The sequence below is a fragment of the Callospermophilus lateralis genome, chromosome 17 (assembly GCF_048772815.1).
Source record: "Callospermophilus lateralis isolate mCalLat2 chromosome 17, mCalLat2.hap1, whole genome shotgun sequence".
In the NCBI taxonomy this organism is placed as follows: Eukaryota; Metazoa; Chordata; class Mammalia; order Rodentia; family Sciuridae; genus Callospermophilus; species Callospermophilus lateralis.
In genome coordinates this window covers 12,446,677-12,461,346 of record NC_135321.1, presented here as the reverse complement: position 1 = coordinate 12,461,346, position 14,670 = coordinate 12,446,677, and the positions used below count along the sequence as shown (strand labels likewise).

The following is a 14,670-nucleotide window of genomic DNA, read 5'->3' as shown; positions in this document are numbered from 1 at the left end:
TGGTAAATAAAACCAACTGATTTTGATAGGTGCTGTCAACCACTTGACCACTAATGTGAAGACATAGTGTGACGTCTAGGCTCCGGACCATGTCCATTGTGGCTGACCAGGCCCGAGTTTGGAGATTCTGGGCAGAGTGGCACACAATGAAGACCTCACATGCCTTCGGACTCTTGTCCACAGCTCTCTTTACAACTGGCTTTCTTTCGGAATTTCCTTCTTCCTACCCAAGACCATTACTTTGTTGAAATAGAATTCTTATTGTGCTGACAGAATGCAGTTGAGAACACTTTAAATAAACATTGAAAATTCACCTCTCCTCTGTCTTCATTTCCAGGCCCAGGATGGATGCCTTGCGACTGGCAAATTCGGCTTTTGCTGTTGACCTGTTCAAACAACTGTGTGAAAAGGAGCCAGTGGGCAATGTCCTCTTCTCCCCAATCTGTCTCTCCACTTCTTTGTCACTTGCTCAAGTAGGCGCCAAAGGTGACACAGCAAATGAAATTGGACAGGTAACCACACTGCCCCATGCCTTGTTTTGGGGAGGCAGTTATCAGAATCCATGGGCAGGAACTAGAGAAAGAAATGGAGACTTGGTGGTCTGGGTCAATCAGGGTGGAGGGTCCTGTCATTTCCAGGATTCTCTTAACCCGTTTTTAAATGTGAAAGCTCATTTCTGTGTCCTGCAGCCCATGCTTAGTACAGTCACGTGGTTGAGATGGAGACACTGGGGATCTGCTAGGCAATCATAGGGTGCCATTTGCTGGTGGCCTTCGGAAAGTCACCTGATATCTTTCATCTGTCATATTGTGAAGATTAATCAAGGTGGTATATTAAATGTTCCACTGAAAATACTCTGGGCAGAAAGAGTGTAAATTTACCTTCCACCTCCATCCTACGTTCAGACAGAACAAAGTTTTCCACATTAGTGCACAATTTATTTATAGCTTTGTGCTTCATTTAAAGATGCAAGCATAATGCAAGCATTCTGTCCTAGAATATATCCTCACTTATTTTAATAGAGAAGCACATTTTAAATTATCTGCCTTCAAGTAGCTGGGACAAATACAATGAATTGTGTTTACATGTTCTGGAATTCTCTCTGGTGGTGGGGGCGGCTTACCATCCTATTTAAGAAGCATGGCTAAGATGATGTATTTTATATATGCACACATATGTGTATAGATGTTTTAATTTCTTTTTGGCTGTGATTGACTATCTAGCTTTGTGTGAGTCTTAGACCTTAGATGAGATAATTTTCCTGATGGTTATGATTTTAAGTCATCGTGTTCTTGTAAACAGTAGGTGAGTATCCTCCCAATTTCATTCCTTTATTATTCCTAATGTTGATTGCTCCAGGTTCAGCCATCTTTCTTTCCAGGAACTCATAAGCATTTAAAAAGGGATTACCTTCTTCTATTCCTAATTGTCCTGACTTATGACCCATGAACGTCATTTAGGTCAGGGTGGAGAACTTAGGCTTGACACTGAGTGAGGTTTGAGGGAGAAACTTCAGACCTGGGCAGAGGAGCTGCACCTTCTCATCTGCCTTGTCTCTGAACTGCCCCTCCCACGTTCCCTACCCCAAGTCCTGTTCCTCATTTCCTGTGTCCCTTTAGAGAAAGGCTGAGAAGAACACTTCCTGGTAGGGGGACTGCTCCTCAACAACAATAAAGGAAGGTCTCCGTACAGGCAGCTGGTGCCCCAGCAGTAGTGCTGGGCTCTGTCATCTTCTGGGCTTGTTGGCTCATCATTCTGCAGGAGAGCTGAGCAGTGCCTGGACCAGCCAGTTTGGCCCTGCAGTGCAACCTGAGTTGTGGAGTCAAGGTCTGACCGTCCTGAGCTATGGAGTGAGGAGGGACTCGTCCTAGCTGACGTCACATTTTTGCAGTGCCATAGAGCAGAAGAGATTCTTGACTGTTGTTTGGAACAAAATATAAGTTAGGAAGAAAATAAAAGGATTTAAGCCCTTCAAATGGCAGCATCTGAATTTTAAATGGCTTAGACTATCACTGTAGGGATAATAGTTTGAATCCATGCATTTTAGGTGTTTTAAATGTAATACCTGTAAATCCTAGAACTCAGAAAAGTAGGCATTCTTGGCTCATTTTACAGAGGGGCTGGTGAGGATCTGACAGCCTACAGAAGATTACCTTCCTAATAGGTGAAGGCTGGGATTCAAAGCAAGGCTATCAGACTGTCACTCTCCCAGGCATCCCCCCACCCCCTGCCATTTGTCAGACGTGCAGCAGCCCCTTCAGCTCTTGCTAAAACATCTCAGGGAGACTGGACTGCGGCTCTGGGCACCTCCCTCCTGGACTCACACCTGCCTAGTGATTGTCTCTCTTGGTGTGAATCTCTGTTTTGGTCTCTAAATTGGATAGAAATTATAACCCAGCTTAATCTTCCCTGGGGGAGGGGAGATCCTTTTGTGTGAGTGCTAAGTGGCATCATTTTGAAGAAAGGGCACATTTTCCTTGGTTTACTAAGAAGAGAATCTTTATGGTAGTGTTTCTCAAACAGGGACAGTTTTTCTCTCCCCGGCCCACCCTGGGGACATCTGAATTTGTCTGGGTGTCTTGGCTGTCATGCACAGGAGGAGGAGTGCTGCTGGCACCTGCTTGGTCAGGGAGGCTGCTAAGCGTATGCAACACCCAGGGCAGGCCCTCACAGCAAAGAATTGCCCAGCCCCAAATGTCCACAGTGCTGAGGCCAAGAGGCTTGGCTTTATGGGAGCATCAGAGCAAAGGGGCTCTGTGTGCTGAGGTGGCTGCCGTCACAAGGTGTCCACTTCATCAGGAAGAGGAAATGCTTTTTGCTAATGAGCTGCTTCTCTTAACAGGTCCTTCATTTTGACAATGTCAAAGATGTGCACTTTGGATTTCAAACAGTCACCTCGGATGTAAATAAACTCAGTTCCTTTTACTCTTTGAAACTAATCAAGCGGCTCTACGTAGACAAATCACTGAACCCTTCTACAGTAAGTTGTTGAAAGCAATTAGCAAAATGTATCTTTTTCCTCCAGGAATGGCATTTCACATTGTCAGACCTGCAACATTCATTTCCAAGACGTTCCTTTTTGATTTAAGACTTCTTAAAATAAACCAGTCCCCCTGGAGAGGTTGAATGTTGTGGGACTCAACAGTGGTTACACCTTCTAGCTCCAAGTGGAGGGAGGCTTGTGGGCTTCCCTTTCCCTCTCAAACCCTCACACCTCCTATGCCTCTTCCCTGCTTCTTTTCTGAGAGAATGGAGTATTCAAATGTATCCCTGGAGACAAGAAGTGCAAAAAACTCTTGAGTTAAATTTCTAACTCCTCAATAGCTGGACATCTGGCTCCAGGGTGTTTTAGGATTCCCATCTCATTTGTTTTTGTACAGAATGTTCTCCTGGTGATCCTCAAAGATCAATTCAAAAAATAAACCATAAATTAGCACTCTTCATCAGCCACAAGTTGGTTTTGTTTGTTTTCCCGAGGCTGGTCAGATGTGGGTCTATATAAGGCAGCTCTGGTTATTTCAGTTCAGCCATTTCTTGAAGCAGTCCTGTAAAGAACATTGTGATTCTTGATCCCAGGGTGTATCATACATGATGTTTTAAAGTCTATTTGAAACACATAGCCAACAGTCTAGACTACAAGGAGATTCTCTCTCTAGTAAGAGTTGATTCAGTTCTTGTTTGGTTGGTCAGAATTTCAAACTTCCTAAATCTAAATGCTAGATCTCCATCAAAGCCTTTTTGTCATTATATTATATCTTTCTGCATTAGGTATTTGTTTTGTTGAGACCCTTTGAGGACACATAAGTGGCTAGATATTGTTGTGAGTTTATTCTCATTCCTTGAAGACACACATATGCGACCATTTTTGTTCTAAAAATCATCTGGGAAATTAAACAAAATTGAGATGTGAGTTGATGCTGGGCATGGAAAAACTTTCATGGCCCCCAGGTGGTCCTTCAGGAGATACTTAATACATCTTTGTTGCAGAGAGGACAACGAAGGGCCTTCCTCTTGCTGAGCCTTTCTGAAGTTCTTAGTTGGTGCCTGCTGACTCAGTCAGTCCCAAGGCTGAGTTGCGGTTATCTGAAGCTAAGTTAATTGCTAAGGCCTTAGTTGCTCTGAAGAAATGCAGGAGCCCTGTGCTTAGAAGTGAAGGGATATGACATTCAAGTTATTTTTAGTTTGGTTTAACCTTCATTTCAACATTTGGAATTTCAGCCAAACTAGGAGTTGCAAGGTTTTTGTTTTTAATTGAATTTTATATATTTTTAGATTGCTTTCTGTTGCTCTTCTTTCTGAGCTCATAGCTCCTGGAAATTTCTAGTTAACTAGTACAAAAAGTTGTGGTTTGAAGAGGGCTGACCTGCATCAGAACTACCTGGATGTTTGTCAGAAAAGCAAATTCTTGGCCTCAGACGTCTTGATCAATAGTGTTTTGGGTTTTACATTTTAAACGAGCATTAAGGTTAGAACCACTGCTGTGCTTTCTATAGCTCTATGTTTCAAATTTTAACATGCAGATTAAATGCCTCCGAGTCTTATTAAAATGTACAGTTTGAGTCAGTGGGTCTAGGGTGGGGCCCGAGATTCTTGATTTCTATCAAGATCCCAGATGGTGATGTGGCTCCTCATCCTTGGACCGTTATCTGAGTATTGAGGGTCTTTAGCATATTTATTTGTTTCAAGGAGGATAATGATTTTCTGCTCGTAGTTCTCTTCTCTGTACATTTTCTCTATGATATATACACATTTTTAATGTTTCTGAAATTGGAATTCATTTTTTTCTTGTATCAGAAAGCAACTCGTATTCAATTCAATTTGCTCAATTCTCATATTATTCAGTGGAATTTGAACAGAAAGCTGCCATTCATTTTGTAATTGTGCATATTTAACATAGTTTATTTTTGTTTCCCGGAAGCAGATACTAAATTGGTGGATGCATTTAATAATTGATATTGTCCTATAATTGAGTAAATGAAACAGTTCATGCTACCAAATTGGAAAGTGTACCCATGGTAATAGATATTTAAGAATCCTTTTGTTAGAAGTGTGTAACAATGTAATAGATTGATTATAGATTATAAGTACTTTGTGAATTTAAAACTGGATGTTTTTCAGGAGTTCATCAGCTCTACAAAGCGACCATATGCAAAAGAATTGGAAACTGTGGACTTCAAGGATAAACTGGAAGAAACGAAAGGTCAGATCAACAGCTCCATTAAGGATCTCACTGATGGCAAGTATACTTTGCTTGTTCTGCTGAATAACAGACTTTTCTTTCTCCTGAATCCTTGAGCCACTCATTAAAAATTGAGCATCTGGAGGATTCCTTGGATGCTTTTATCCAGGCTCAATTTTGTCCATCAACACATGTCAACAACTTGCCTTTCTAGGAATTTCTTGTATCATCTCATCGCTTGGCAGAAATCAGTGGAGTTTCAGTTTTGGTCCGCTTTGCCTTGCCCTCTGACAAGCTGCCACACGCCCCAGTGGAGCCACAGCTGTGTCTCTAACAGAGTGGGGTTTTGGGCAAAGCATGAGGCCAGTTTTAAAGTCTTAAAGTCTAGAAATGGAAGGATTGGTATAATTTGATGATCCTTGATATCACTTCTGGCTCAAAAATTCTACCAATTTATTAAAGAGGACAAAAGGTCTTATTCACAGATAAACACAGGAAGACAGAATGAGAAAACAACTGCAGTGGAGGCGCGTCCTGAGCCTCACCACCCTTATACTGCTGTGCTCTCTGATGGTCCATGTCCCTTGGCAGCACCTCTGCTCAGTGCTTCCCAGGATTCTCCCTGTTTAGACCCCTCCACCCTCCATTAAACCTCCCAGTGAATTGCCTTCCTTGATAGGAAGAAGTTGAAAGTGAAGTGACTTGGATGGCAGGCCAATGACTATGTCCTTCTCCAGGGGCTATATTTATAGTATTAGTTTAGGGAGGGAAGCCTAAGGCAGACCCTGCTGGTGTGGAAGGATACTCTTCCGGGGATACTTCCTTCGTGAATGAGCAGAGCCCAGAGTAGTCTGCCTCTGTGCTGACTCACGAATAACAAGGTCCACCTGTAAGGACATGAAATCGACAGGAACTCTGGAGTCATTTAGCACCTAGGTTCAAATCCAGGCACTACAACATTATTGAAATAAATTTTCTTGATTTCTTCTGTAAAGAGAAACTTTGATATATATATAAATACTAGGTTGAGCACATCTTTAAACATTATTAACAAAAGGCAGCTCCTGCTTCAATTGCTGTGGTATAACTTTACTTTGAAAATTCCTAAGCAATTGTATTTTCTCTCAAACAGACATTTGTTTTAAAATCGTAATGCACTTGAGGTTTTTGACTGGAGAAGGTAGTTGAATGAAAAGACTTCTAAATTTGGAAATGGAGGCTCAGGATTTAAATTGAAGCTTTGTCACTTACTGGATTGAAAACATCTTTAATCTTCAAGTTTCTCCAATAAAATGATTATGTGTTCAACACACATATCTGGCAGGACCAGATACATAATTTGCACAGTCAGTGAGAAAACAAAAATGCAGGATTTCAATAAAATCCTTTACTGAGAATTTTATTAAAAATCTTAAGAATGTGATAGCAGAACATGAAACCAAGTACAGGGTCCTTTGTACATGGTCCAAGCCCAGGAAGTGCGATCCAAGAATTGATGTGAAAATCTTTGTAAAAATGTCAAGTGCTATTCAAATACGGGGGTTTCTTTGTATTGCGAGATCATCGCTGTTGGATTGCTTTGTCTCTGAGAATTTGAGAGCCATAATAATTGCAGCTGTGATTGAGCTTCTGGTGATTAAGTTGACTCTGGGACAAATAACCTGCCTGCAAGGAGTACCACTGGGAGAGGAGTAGAGAGGTGTAGGATGAAGGGAAGGGCCTGTCTTGGCGTCAGACAAGCTTTTCAGCTGATAGCCCCATTGGCCTCTCTGAGCCCAGTTTCTTCAACTTTAAAATGAGATGATGATCTTTGTCTTATAGGGCCATTGTGAAAAAAGTAAGATAATATATATGAAAGGGCTGAGCACAGGGCCAGGCATACAGCAAGGGACCATGAATTTGCCCAGGAGCACAGGAAAATCTGACTTGCAATCCTATCAGGCCTTACATGGTGCCAGTCCAGCAAGCAGTAAATCCCCAGTGACTGAACATGCATGTGTGTAGCCAATGTAGTTTGGAAGGGTAACTGCTGTTTTTGGTTTTCTAAAATTGTTTGCAGGCCACTTTGAGAACATTTTGTCTGACAACAGTGTAAATGACCAGACCAAAATCCTCGTGGTTAATGCTGCCTACTTTGTTGGAAAGTGGATGAAGAAATTCCCTGAATCAGAAACAAAAGAATGCCCTTTCAGAGTCAGCAAGGTTTGTGGCCATATGGGATGGTTAAAGGATCCTGGTCCAGATCCTACCTGTTATGGCAATGGAGGGGTGTGTGTGTGGGGAGGGGGTATCGGAATTCATTCCAACAAGGAAAATGAGGGCATGGGGCCTTAAGCAAGAAAGGAAGAGGAATGGAAAGAAAAAGAGCAAACTAAATCCTTCTAGCAGAAGCCTTTGGGTTATTGGGAGACCCGGACCACTTAGGAATCTTTTTCCTGACTATCTACTCTATGATCTCAATTTCTCACCTATTGATAGTGAAGCACATGATTTGAATATGAAATTAATTAACTAATTTCAATGCTGGGGATGGAACCCAGGGCCTCACAAATGTTAGGCAAGCTGTCTATCACCAAGCCACACCCCCAGCCCAGTTAGTTTGGATATTTTAATGTCTAACTTAAAAGATGGTTTGAAGCACTTCTTGACTTTCTGAAGAAAAAAGTCCAGCTTACCCATCTGCACCAGGGCAGGGTGAGAAGCTTGTTTTGCAGGGCGGTCTCATTAATAGTGTTGAGGTGACTATGTGAAAAATAACTCAGACACAGGTGAAGCACCTCTTTTGTAAAAAGAAACGAAACAGCTGAGACTGGAAAATTGACCCACTTCATGGGAGAACCCAGGACAACGCAGGGATCCATATGATGATGTGGTTTGGTGAGTGGCGTGAAGAAGTTAGACCCACAGCAGTCTTTGAGTCGCTGCCATACTTGAAGGTAGCTTATTTACCCTGACGAATCTACGCATCAATTCTAATTTTTCTGAGCCACGAGTACCTGGCATCGATCACTTGTTTTTGCCTAATAAGCAGCACCTTAATGTTAGAATCCAGGAGAAAAGCCCTTTGGGATACAGGCTCATGGGACCGGCTTCCGTGCCTTTTGCTTTTTTCCACGGGGTTTTAGTCATACATTGCCCACCCTCAAGTGTACTTTTCCCAGTAAAATCTAATTGTTTGCCCTTTTTTGACCCTCCACTGGTGTGTGGGCTTTATCATGGCAGATGCCATGGCTTTTCTATCTCAGTGTCTGTAGTTCCTGGCAGACTCTGACATGCCATTAAGGTTGTCTGCAAATTTGTTGAATGAATGACCTGTCAATCCCCCAAACTCAGTTTGTAGTGCTGGGAACTGATCCCAAGGCCTCACCTATGGTAGGCAAGAGCTCTACCACTGAGCTGCATCCCCAGCCCCAAAACAGTCAATATGAGATGAAACCTCATTGGGTTTTATTGGGACATTTTCCCAGGAGAGGCCAACAACCACCATTATTGCTTCTTACCTACTCAAATATCCAGGGTGTGGAGGGAGCCAGGAGGTCCTCCTTCCCCTTCCTCTTCCTGAGCTTAGCTTCCCAACTGCAGTGGTCTTCTCAAAGCTCGCTGCTAGGGACAGGACTGACTGCACCAGAGGCCTGCCTGGGACACAAGGACCCATTGAATTCTTCACACTCTGAAGTTTTCACATATGGTTTCTTGAGATTTAAGCATGGCCTTGGACCTTCTTAGTATTGTCTTTCCTTTGGAGCTGAAGTGGAATGTGACCTTACAGCCTCTACAGAGTCATGGAGAAGTGTGGTCCACCCCTCTGTCCCATCCTGGAGCCAGCCTCCTCTGGCTCATTTGACTGGTGATTGGTTCTCCTTCATAGGAAGGGCTGGCAGAGGGTCCCTGGGCCTGCTGAAGTGAAATCTAAGACATGTTTTAATGGCATCACTCTTAAGGTCCCAGGGGCACACACAATTCATTTATGTTTCATTTGCATCTTATGCACATAGAATGAAGGTGATTTCATGCAGCATTTTTAGTGCCCTGTATTTTGTCCTGTCACATGAGGTCATGTGTGGAATTTTCATGTTAGGCATAGTTTTCATATAGGCATGAGGGTGGTGCTCATAAACTTTTGGAGTTTAGAGCATTTGGGGTTTTCAGGCTAGGGTTGCTTAAACTGTATTTATATTGTATTTTCTGGGATAGTTTTTATTTAGTCCTGTTTTCAAAATATGTCTCAATGCGTGTTTCAGAAAATGGGATTGTTGTGCCTAAATTCGGTGCTGACAAGTGAAATCGATGATAACTTTTGGAGGACACAACTCTGTGGCACGTTCAGAAACTGTTGGCAGTCTAGCCTGATGGAAATTTTTAGACAAATCTGTATCTTCTTAAAAAAATGGAAGAATTATCAGTAAATTTTTAAAGCAACATGTTTTCCTATCATAATTCACTTTCTGGTTATACTTTAGCACTGAAGTTTTCAATCATCCATCAGTCAAATATTTAGTAAACAGGTACTATCTGGTGGGATATCCCAGGACCAAGACATGACTGTATCTGCCATGACTATATTCCAATTGAGGTGGGAGGTGAAAAGATAACCACAAAATATTCCTAGCACTGTGGCAAGTGCTAAGATAGAGGTATGTACAAAAAGCAAAATAAGGAAGGCATAGCTGTGATTTGAGAGCAGTGCTGGGTAAGGTGCGGCTTACTGTTTGAAAAATCCCAGAGAGGTACAGGTTTTATTGTGATGTTATCCCTAAAGGACTGACATGAAGCCGGAAGTCTCCCCCTAAAGAGATTAGGTTAACAGGAAACTATCCTGTGGGAGGTGCATATGAAGACAGTAAGTTACCCTAAACTACTGTCAGTCTTTCACTTCTTAGTATGAATTAGTTTTTCTTCAGAAACCCTCGGTAGCAGAGGTAGGAGACTGGATCTTAATGGGAGCCCAGAGAGGGAAAAGCCTGCGTGGTCCCTGGAGATAGAGGCCTGAGGGTTATGGCCCTTTCACAGCCCTGTTGCAAGAGGAGCGTGGAGTGTATGGAAGTTGGAGGATTCAGAAAAAAGGAAAAAAAAAAAAAAGAGAGAGAAGCACTCTCATCTTTTAAAATCATGAAATATTTCAAGCACACAAAAATTATAGTGAATAATAAAAGAAACACCAGAGTACCTACCAACCAACTTCATGAACTTAACATTTTGTTTTACTTATTTTAGAGAGTTTTAAAAAAAAAGTCACAACAGCTGGGCTGCTGTATGTGTCCCCCCACCTCCCACCCTGCTGGTTCTCTTCTCTTCCTCCCTCCCCAGCCATAGCTATTATTATGAATTTTCCAATCTCCTCATTCTACTGACAAGGAAACAGAGACTTAGGTTGAGAGACTTGCTCTAGATTGTAGCATCTGCTTGTGTCACATTTGGGACCAAGATCTGGGCTTCGTATCTCTAATTCAGACTCTCCATCTGCTCAGATCTGAGTAAGGTACAAGACAGGGGAAGGGGTCTCAAAGACGAACAGAGAGGGCAAACCAAATAAGGTTTTGTCCTTCTATATGCCACATCTTTTTTTGATTAGGCATTTTTAAGGAAGCACTGTGTAAATAGGTATGTGGATTTTCTAGTAGAATTTACTTTGAAGTCAGCTCCACCAAGACTTTGTTTAAAGATCTCAAAATCCCATAAGTGTCTGTAGAGACGAACTTAAACTTTTTATATATTTTCAGACTGTCTTACTGCTAATATTTTATATATGCAAAGATAGTATTATATGTAGTTTATATAATATATAGCACATGGAATTATAAAGGACATGGATAATTTTTGAAAAGGATTTATAAACTCAACACAGGTCAGTGTTTGATGGTTTGGGTGCAGTGTGGCTCGGATCCCAGAGGTTGGGTCATGAGCTACAATGATTCGAAACCATAAGAACAAATCTGTGTGTATATAGGTATCTTCCTATTTTTTATGTATTTATGTGTGTTCCTGTGTAAGGGTGTGGTGTGTGTATTTATGTTTTTGGTATGTATGGTGTATATATATTTGTGCTTGAAAGTAATTGCTTGTTAACGTTTCCAAACTTGTCTCCTGTAACAGACAGACACCAAACCTGTGCAGATGATGAACATGGAGGCCACATTCTGTATGGGCAACATTGATGACATCAACTGCAAGATCATTGAGCTTCCTTTCCAAAATAAGCACCTCAGCATGCTCATCCTGCTACCCAAGGATGTGGAGGATGAGTCGACGGGCTTGGAGAAGGTGAGGAGGAGGCAGGGCTTATGTCCAGGGAGGCAGGAGCCCCTGCCATGGCAGAGAGGCCCCTGGACTGAGCTGTGTGGGGCCGTGAGAAGCCATGGCCAACTGCCTCACAAACCACTGACTCAGTCATCTCCAAGGGCTTCAGGGGCCTTTCCTCTTTAATATGAGAACAGCCAACTTTTATTTGGCACTTAGGATGTGTCAGGAATGGTGCTTCATTCCCCGTGTGCATGATCTCATTTAATTCTTCTGGCAGCCCTGTGGTTAGAAACAACGAGGAAACTGAGGCACAGAGGGGTAGGTACCCAGTCCATGGTCACAGAACTAGACAATGATATGTAGACCCAGGATCTGACCTTGGGAAATTGGAGGTACGTTCTCTCCCCTAGGTGAGGGTGCCTCCCTCATGTCAGCAGGAAGAGCCCAAATGGCTATGCGCTGCGTGGCCCACTGTCTTGAGAACAGAAGCTTCATTTATTTCTTTATTAGCACACTATTTTAGTTTTAGGTTTTCGGAAAAGTGAGTGGAAAGTACAGAGGATTCCCGTACGCTCTCTCTCCCTCTCCCAATCCTATAGTTTCCCCAGTTATTAGCATCTTGCATTAGGGTGGTACTTTTGTTAAAGTTGAAAAGCCAATACTGAAATATTTTCTTTGCTTTTTATTTTATTTAATTTTTTGGTGCTTTATAATCATACATAACAGCGGGACTCATTATGCCGTAGTCATACATGCACATAACAATTTGATCAATCTCATTCGCCAGTACCTTTCCTTCCCCTCCCAGCATTGATACATTATTATTAACTAAAATCCACAGCTTACCTTAGGGTTAATTCTGTGTAATAAATTTGATACACATACACACGCACACAAGATTTTATTATGTTTCAAATTATGTATTATGCAGGTTATTATATTATTATGTTATTTTATAATATAAAAGGTATACTTACATATAGTTTATATATTTTTATGTGATATCAATTATGATATTAATATACAGATTGTTATAGCCACAAAATCCAATGAAAGTGGCAGATCTATCTGCTTGTGAATGAGTTTTAATTTCCCCCTGGGCTCAGTCTCTGCCCAGCTGCCTGAGGCCCCCCCCCCCCCCTCTTCCCTCTGGGACTTCCCTCCCTGGCTTCCGTTCTAGCTCTCCTCATCTGGGCCTCAGCCCTGGGCCGTGTGGGCCGTGGTCTACATATCTATGAAGAGGGGTCTACATATGAAGGGGGGCTCTTGAATAGCAGAGGTTGTGTATGTTCCCAGTTAGGCCTCTGGTACTCTCTGATTGGTGGGGGGCAGTCTAACCAGTCCCCCCTCTTACCTGTTATTATTGCCTCCATCCTTTTATGACCTGAATGAATTTTTGTCCTCATTCTTCTTTGATGTATTAGTCCCTTCTTTTTATTCTCTTATTTCATGTCTTGATCTTTCCCGATTATTCAGTTGTCTTGGATTTTAACTTACTTAAAATACTCTCATAAATGTGTCAGTATTTTTCTTAAGGAAATAGAATTAAAGAAAATGGTCTTTTGAGTCTCAGAAAGGAATGTGTAAGAATACACATTGGATGAGTTTGTGATGGCGGCCATAACAAAGAACCCCACCTTGGGTGGCTTCAATAACATACATTTATTTTCTCACTGTTCCAGAGGCTACAGTCCTGGGGTTGGGGTGTTGGCAAGTTGGTTCCTTCTGGGGGCTGCAAGGAGAGTGGGCTTGTGTCTCTCGCCCGGCTCCTGGCCGTGGCTGGCAGCCTTTGCTGTCTCTTGGCGTGTCCACACTCCACCCTGGCGTCTTCCTTCACCTTCACATAGCTTTCTCCCTGTGTGTGTGTCTGTCTCTGTCCGATTTCTTACTTTTTATAAGGAACTCAGTCAGATTAGAGCCCACTCTAGTGGCCTTATTTTAGCTAATTATACCTGCAGTTGACCTTATTTCAAATAATGTCACATTCCGAGGTACTTCCCACCATTCTTTATCACCCATGACTTGAAGAATGACTCAGAGACAGTTCAAGTTCCAATTTTAAAAAGAATAACTTTACCTTTAATTTGAATTGTTAAATTTTATGCCATGCCCAGCCCATGGGTATTCTATATTTCCTTACAGAGAAATTATAATAATAATCCAGAAAACTCTCATGTGTGCAGCATCATACCCCATGCATCTGTTTTCTGTAAAGCTAGTGTGTAATTTAAAGCAAACCAGTTAAAACCATGCCCTCTTAACTTTCAGGGCAGAGGGAGCACTGTGGTAGGGAGAGGAGGAGAACAGAGCCCGTGGCTGGTGGGTCTTACAAGAGACACTGGTTCCTATCAGAAGTACTCCACCATCTCTGATGGTGCTCCACCCAGACTGCTTCAGAATCGGTCTCACAAAAACTCTTTGTTTTCCATCAAGCAAGGTCTCTTACCATGGGAGATACATCAAACTAATTTCCTTTCCTTTCTGTCCTTCAGATTGAAAAACAACTCAACTCAGAGACGCTGTTGCAGTGGACCAATCCCAGCACCATGGCCAATGCCAAAGTCAAACTCTCCCTTCCCAAGTTTAAGGTGGAAAAGATCATTGATCCCAAGTCTAGTCTGGAAAACCTAGGGCTGAAAAATATCTTTAACGAAGATACATCTGATTTCTCTGGAATGTCAGAGACCAAGGGAGTGGCCCTGTCGAATGTCATTCACAGAGCATGCTTAGAAATAAATGAAGATGGTGGGGAGTCCATTGAGGTGCCAGGATCCCGGATCCTGCAACACAAGGATGAATTTAACGCCGACCACCCATTTATTTACATCATCAGGCACAACAAAACCCGAAACATCATTTTCTTTGGCAAGTTCTGTACTCCTGAGGTGGCTTAGCCCAAGTTAAGACCCAGTTGACTTGTCTCTGGATGCAGATTTCTATAAACTCTGCATCCAGAGATTCATTTCCGAAAAAACGATAAATTGTTACTGTTGCTAGATCAGGAAGCAGCTGGTCCTTGTCATGTGTAGCCCTCACACAACAGGCCCTTCTTTTCTAATTCTTTCTTTTGTTTCCTTTTTTTTTTCCCCATAAAAGAAAAGGACATATGCTTTTAATGAAAAGGAATTGCCTTAGAGGAAAAATATTTATTCTTTATTTGTCAAACTGTCCAGGATTCTGGAGAGACATACAGTGTTCCATACAGAAATTCCTATAAGGAAGGTCTGTAGGCTCTTATCCTCAGAACTTTG

At 42.1% G+C, this 14,670-nt stretch overlaps 1 protein-coding gene across 1 annotated transcript; it reads left to right on the top strand.

Annotated features, from left to right (window-relative positions):
• Positions 1 to 344: 344 nt before the first annotated feature.
• Serpinb5 (serpin family B member 5) lies at positions 345 to 14,456 on the top strand. The gene is made up of 6 exons (XM_076837130.2): positions 345 to 512; positions 2,843 to 2,980; positions 5,119 to 5,236; positions 7,239 to 7,381; positions 11,273 to 11,440; positions 13,912 to 14,456. Exons 1-6 carry the CDS (start codon positions 345 to 347, stop codon positions 14,311 to 14,313), a joined length of 1,137 nt encoding a protein of 378 aa, XP_076693245.1. The 3' UTR covers positions 14,314 to 14,456.
• Positions 14,457 to 14,670: the final 214 nt, after the last annotated feature.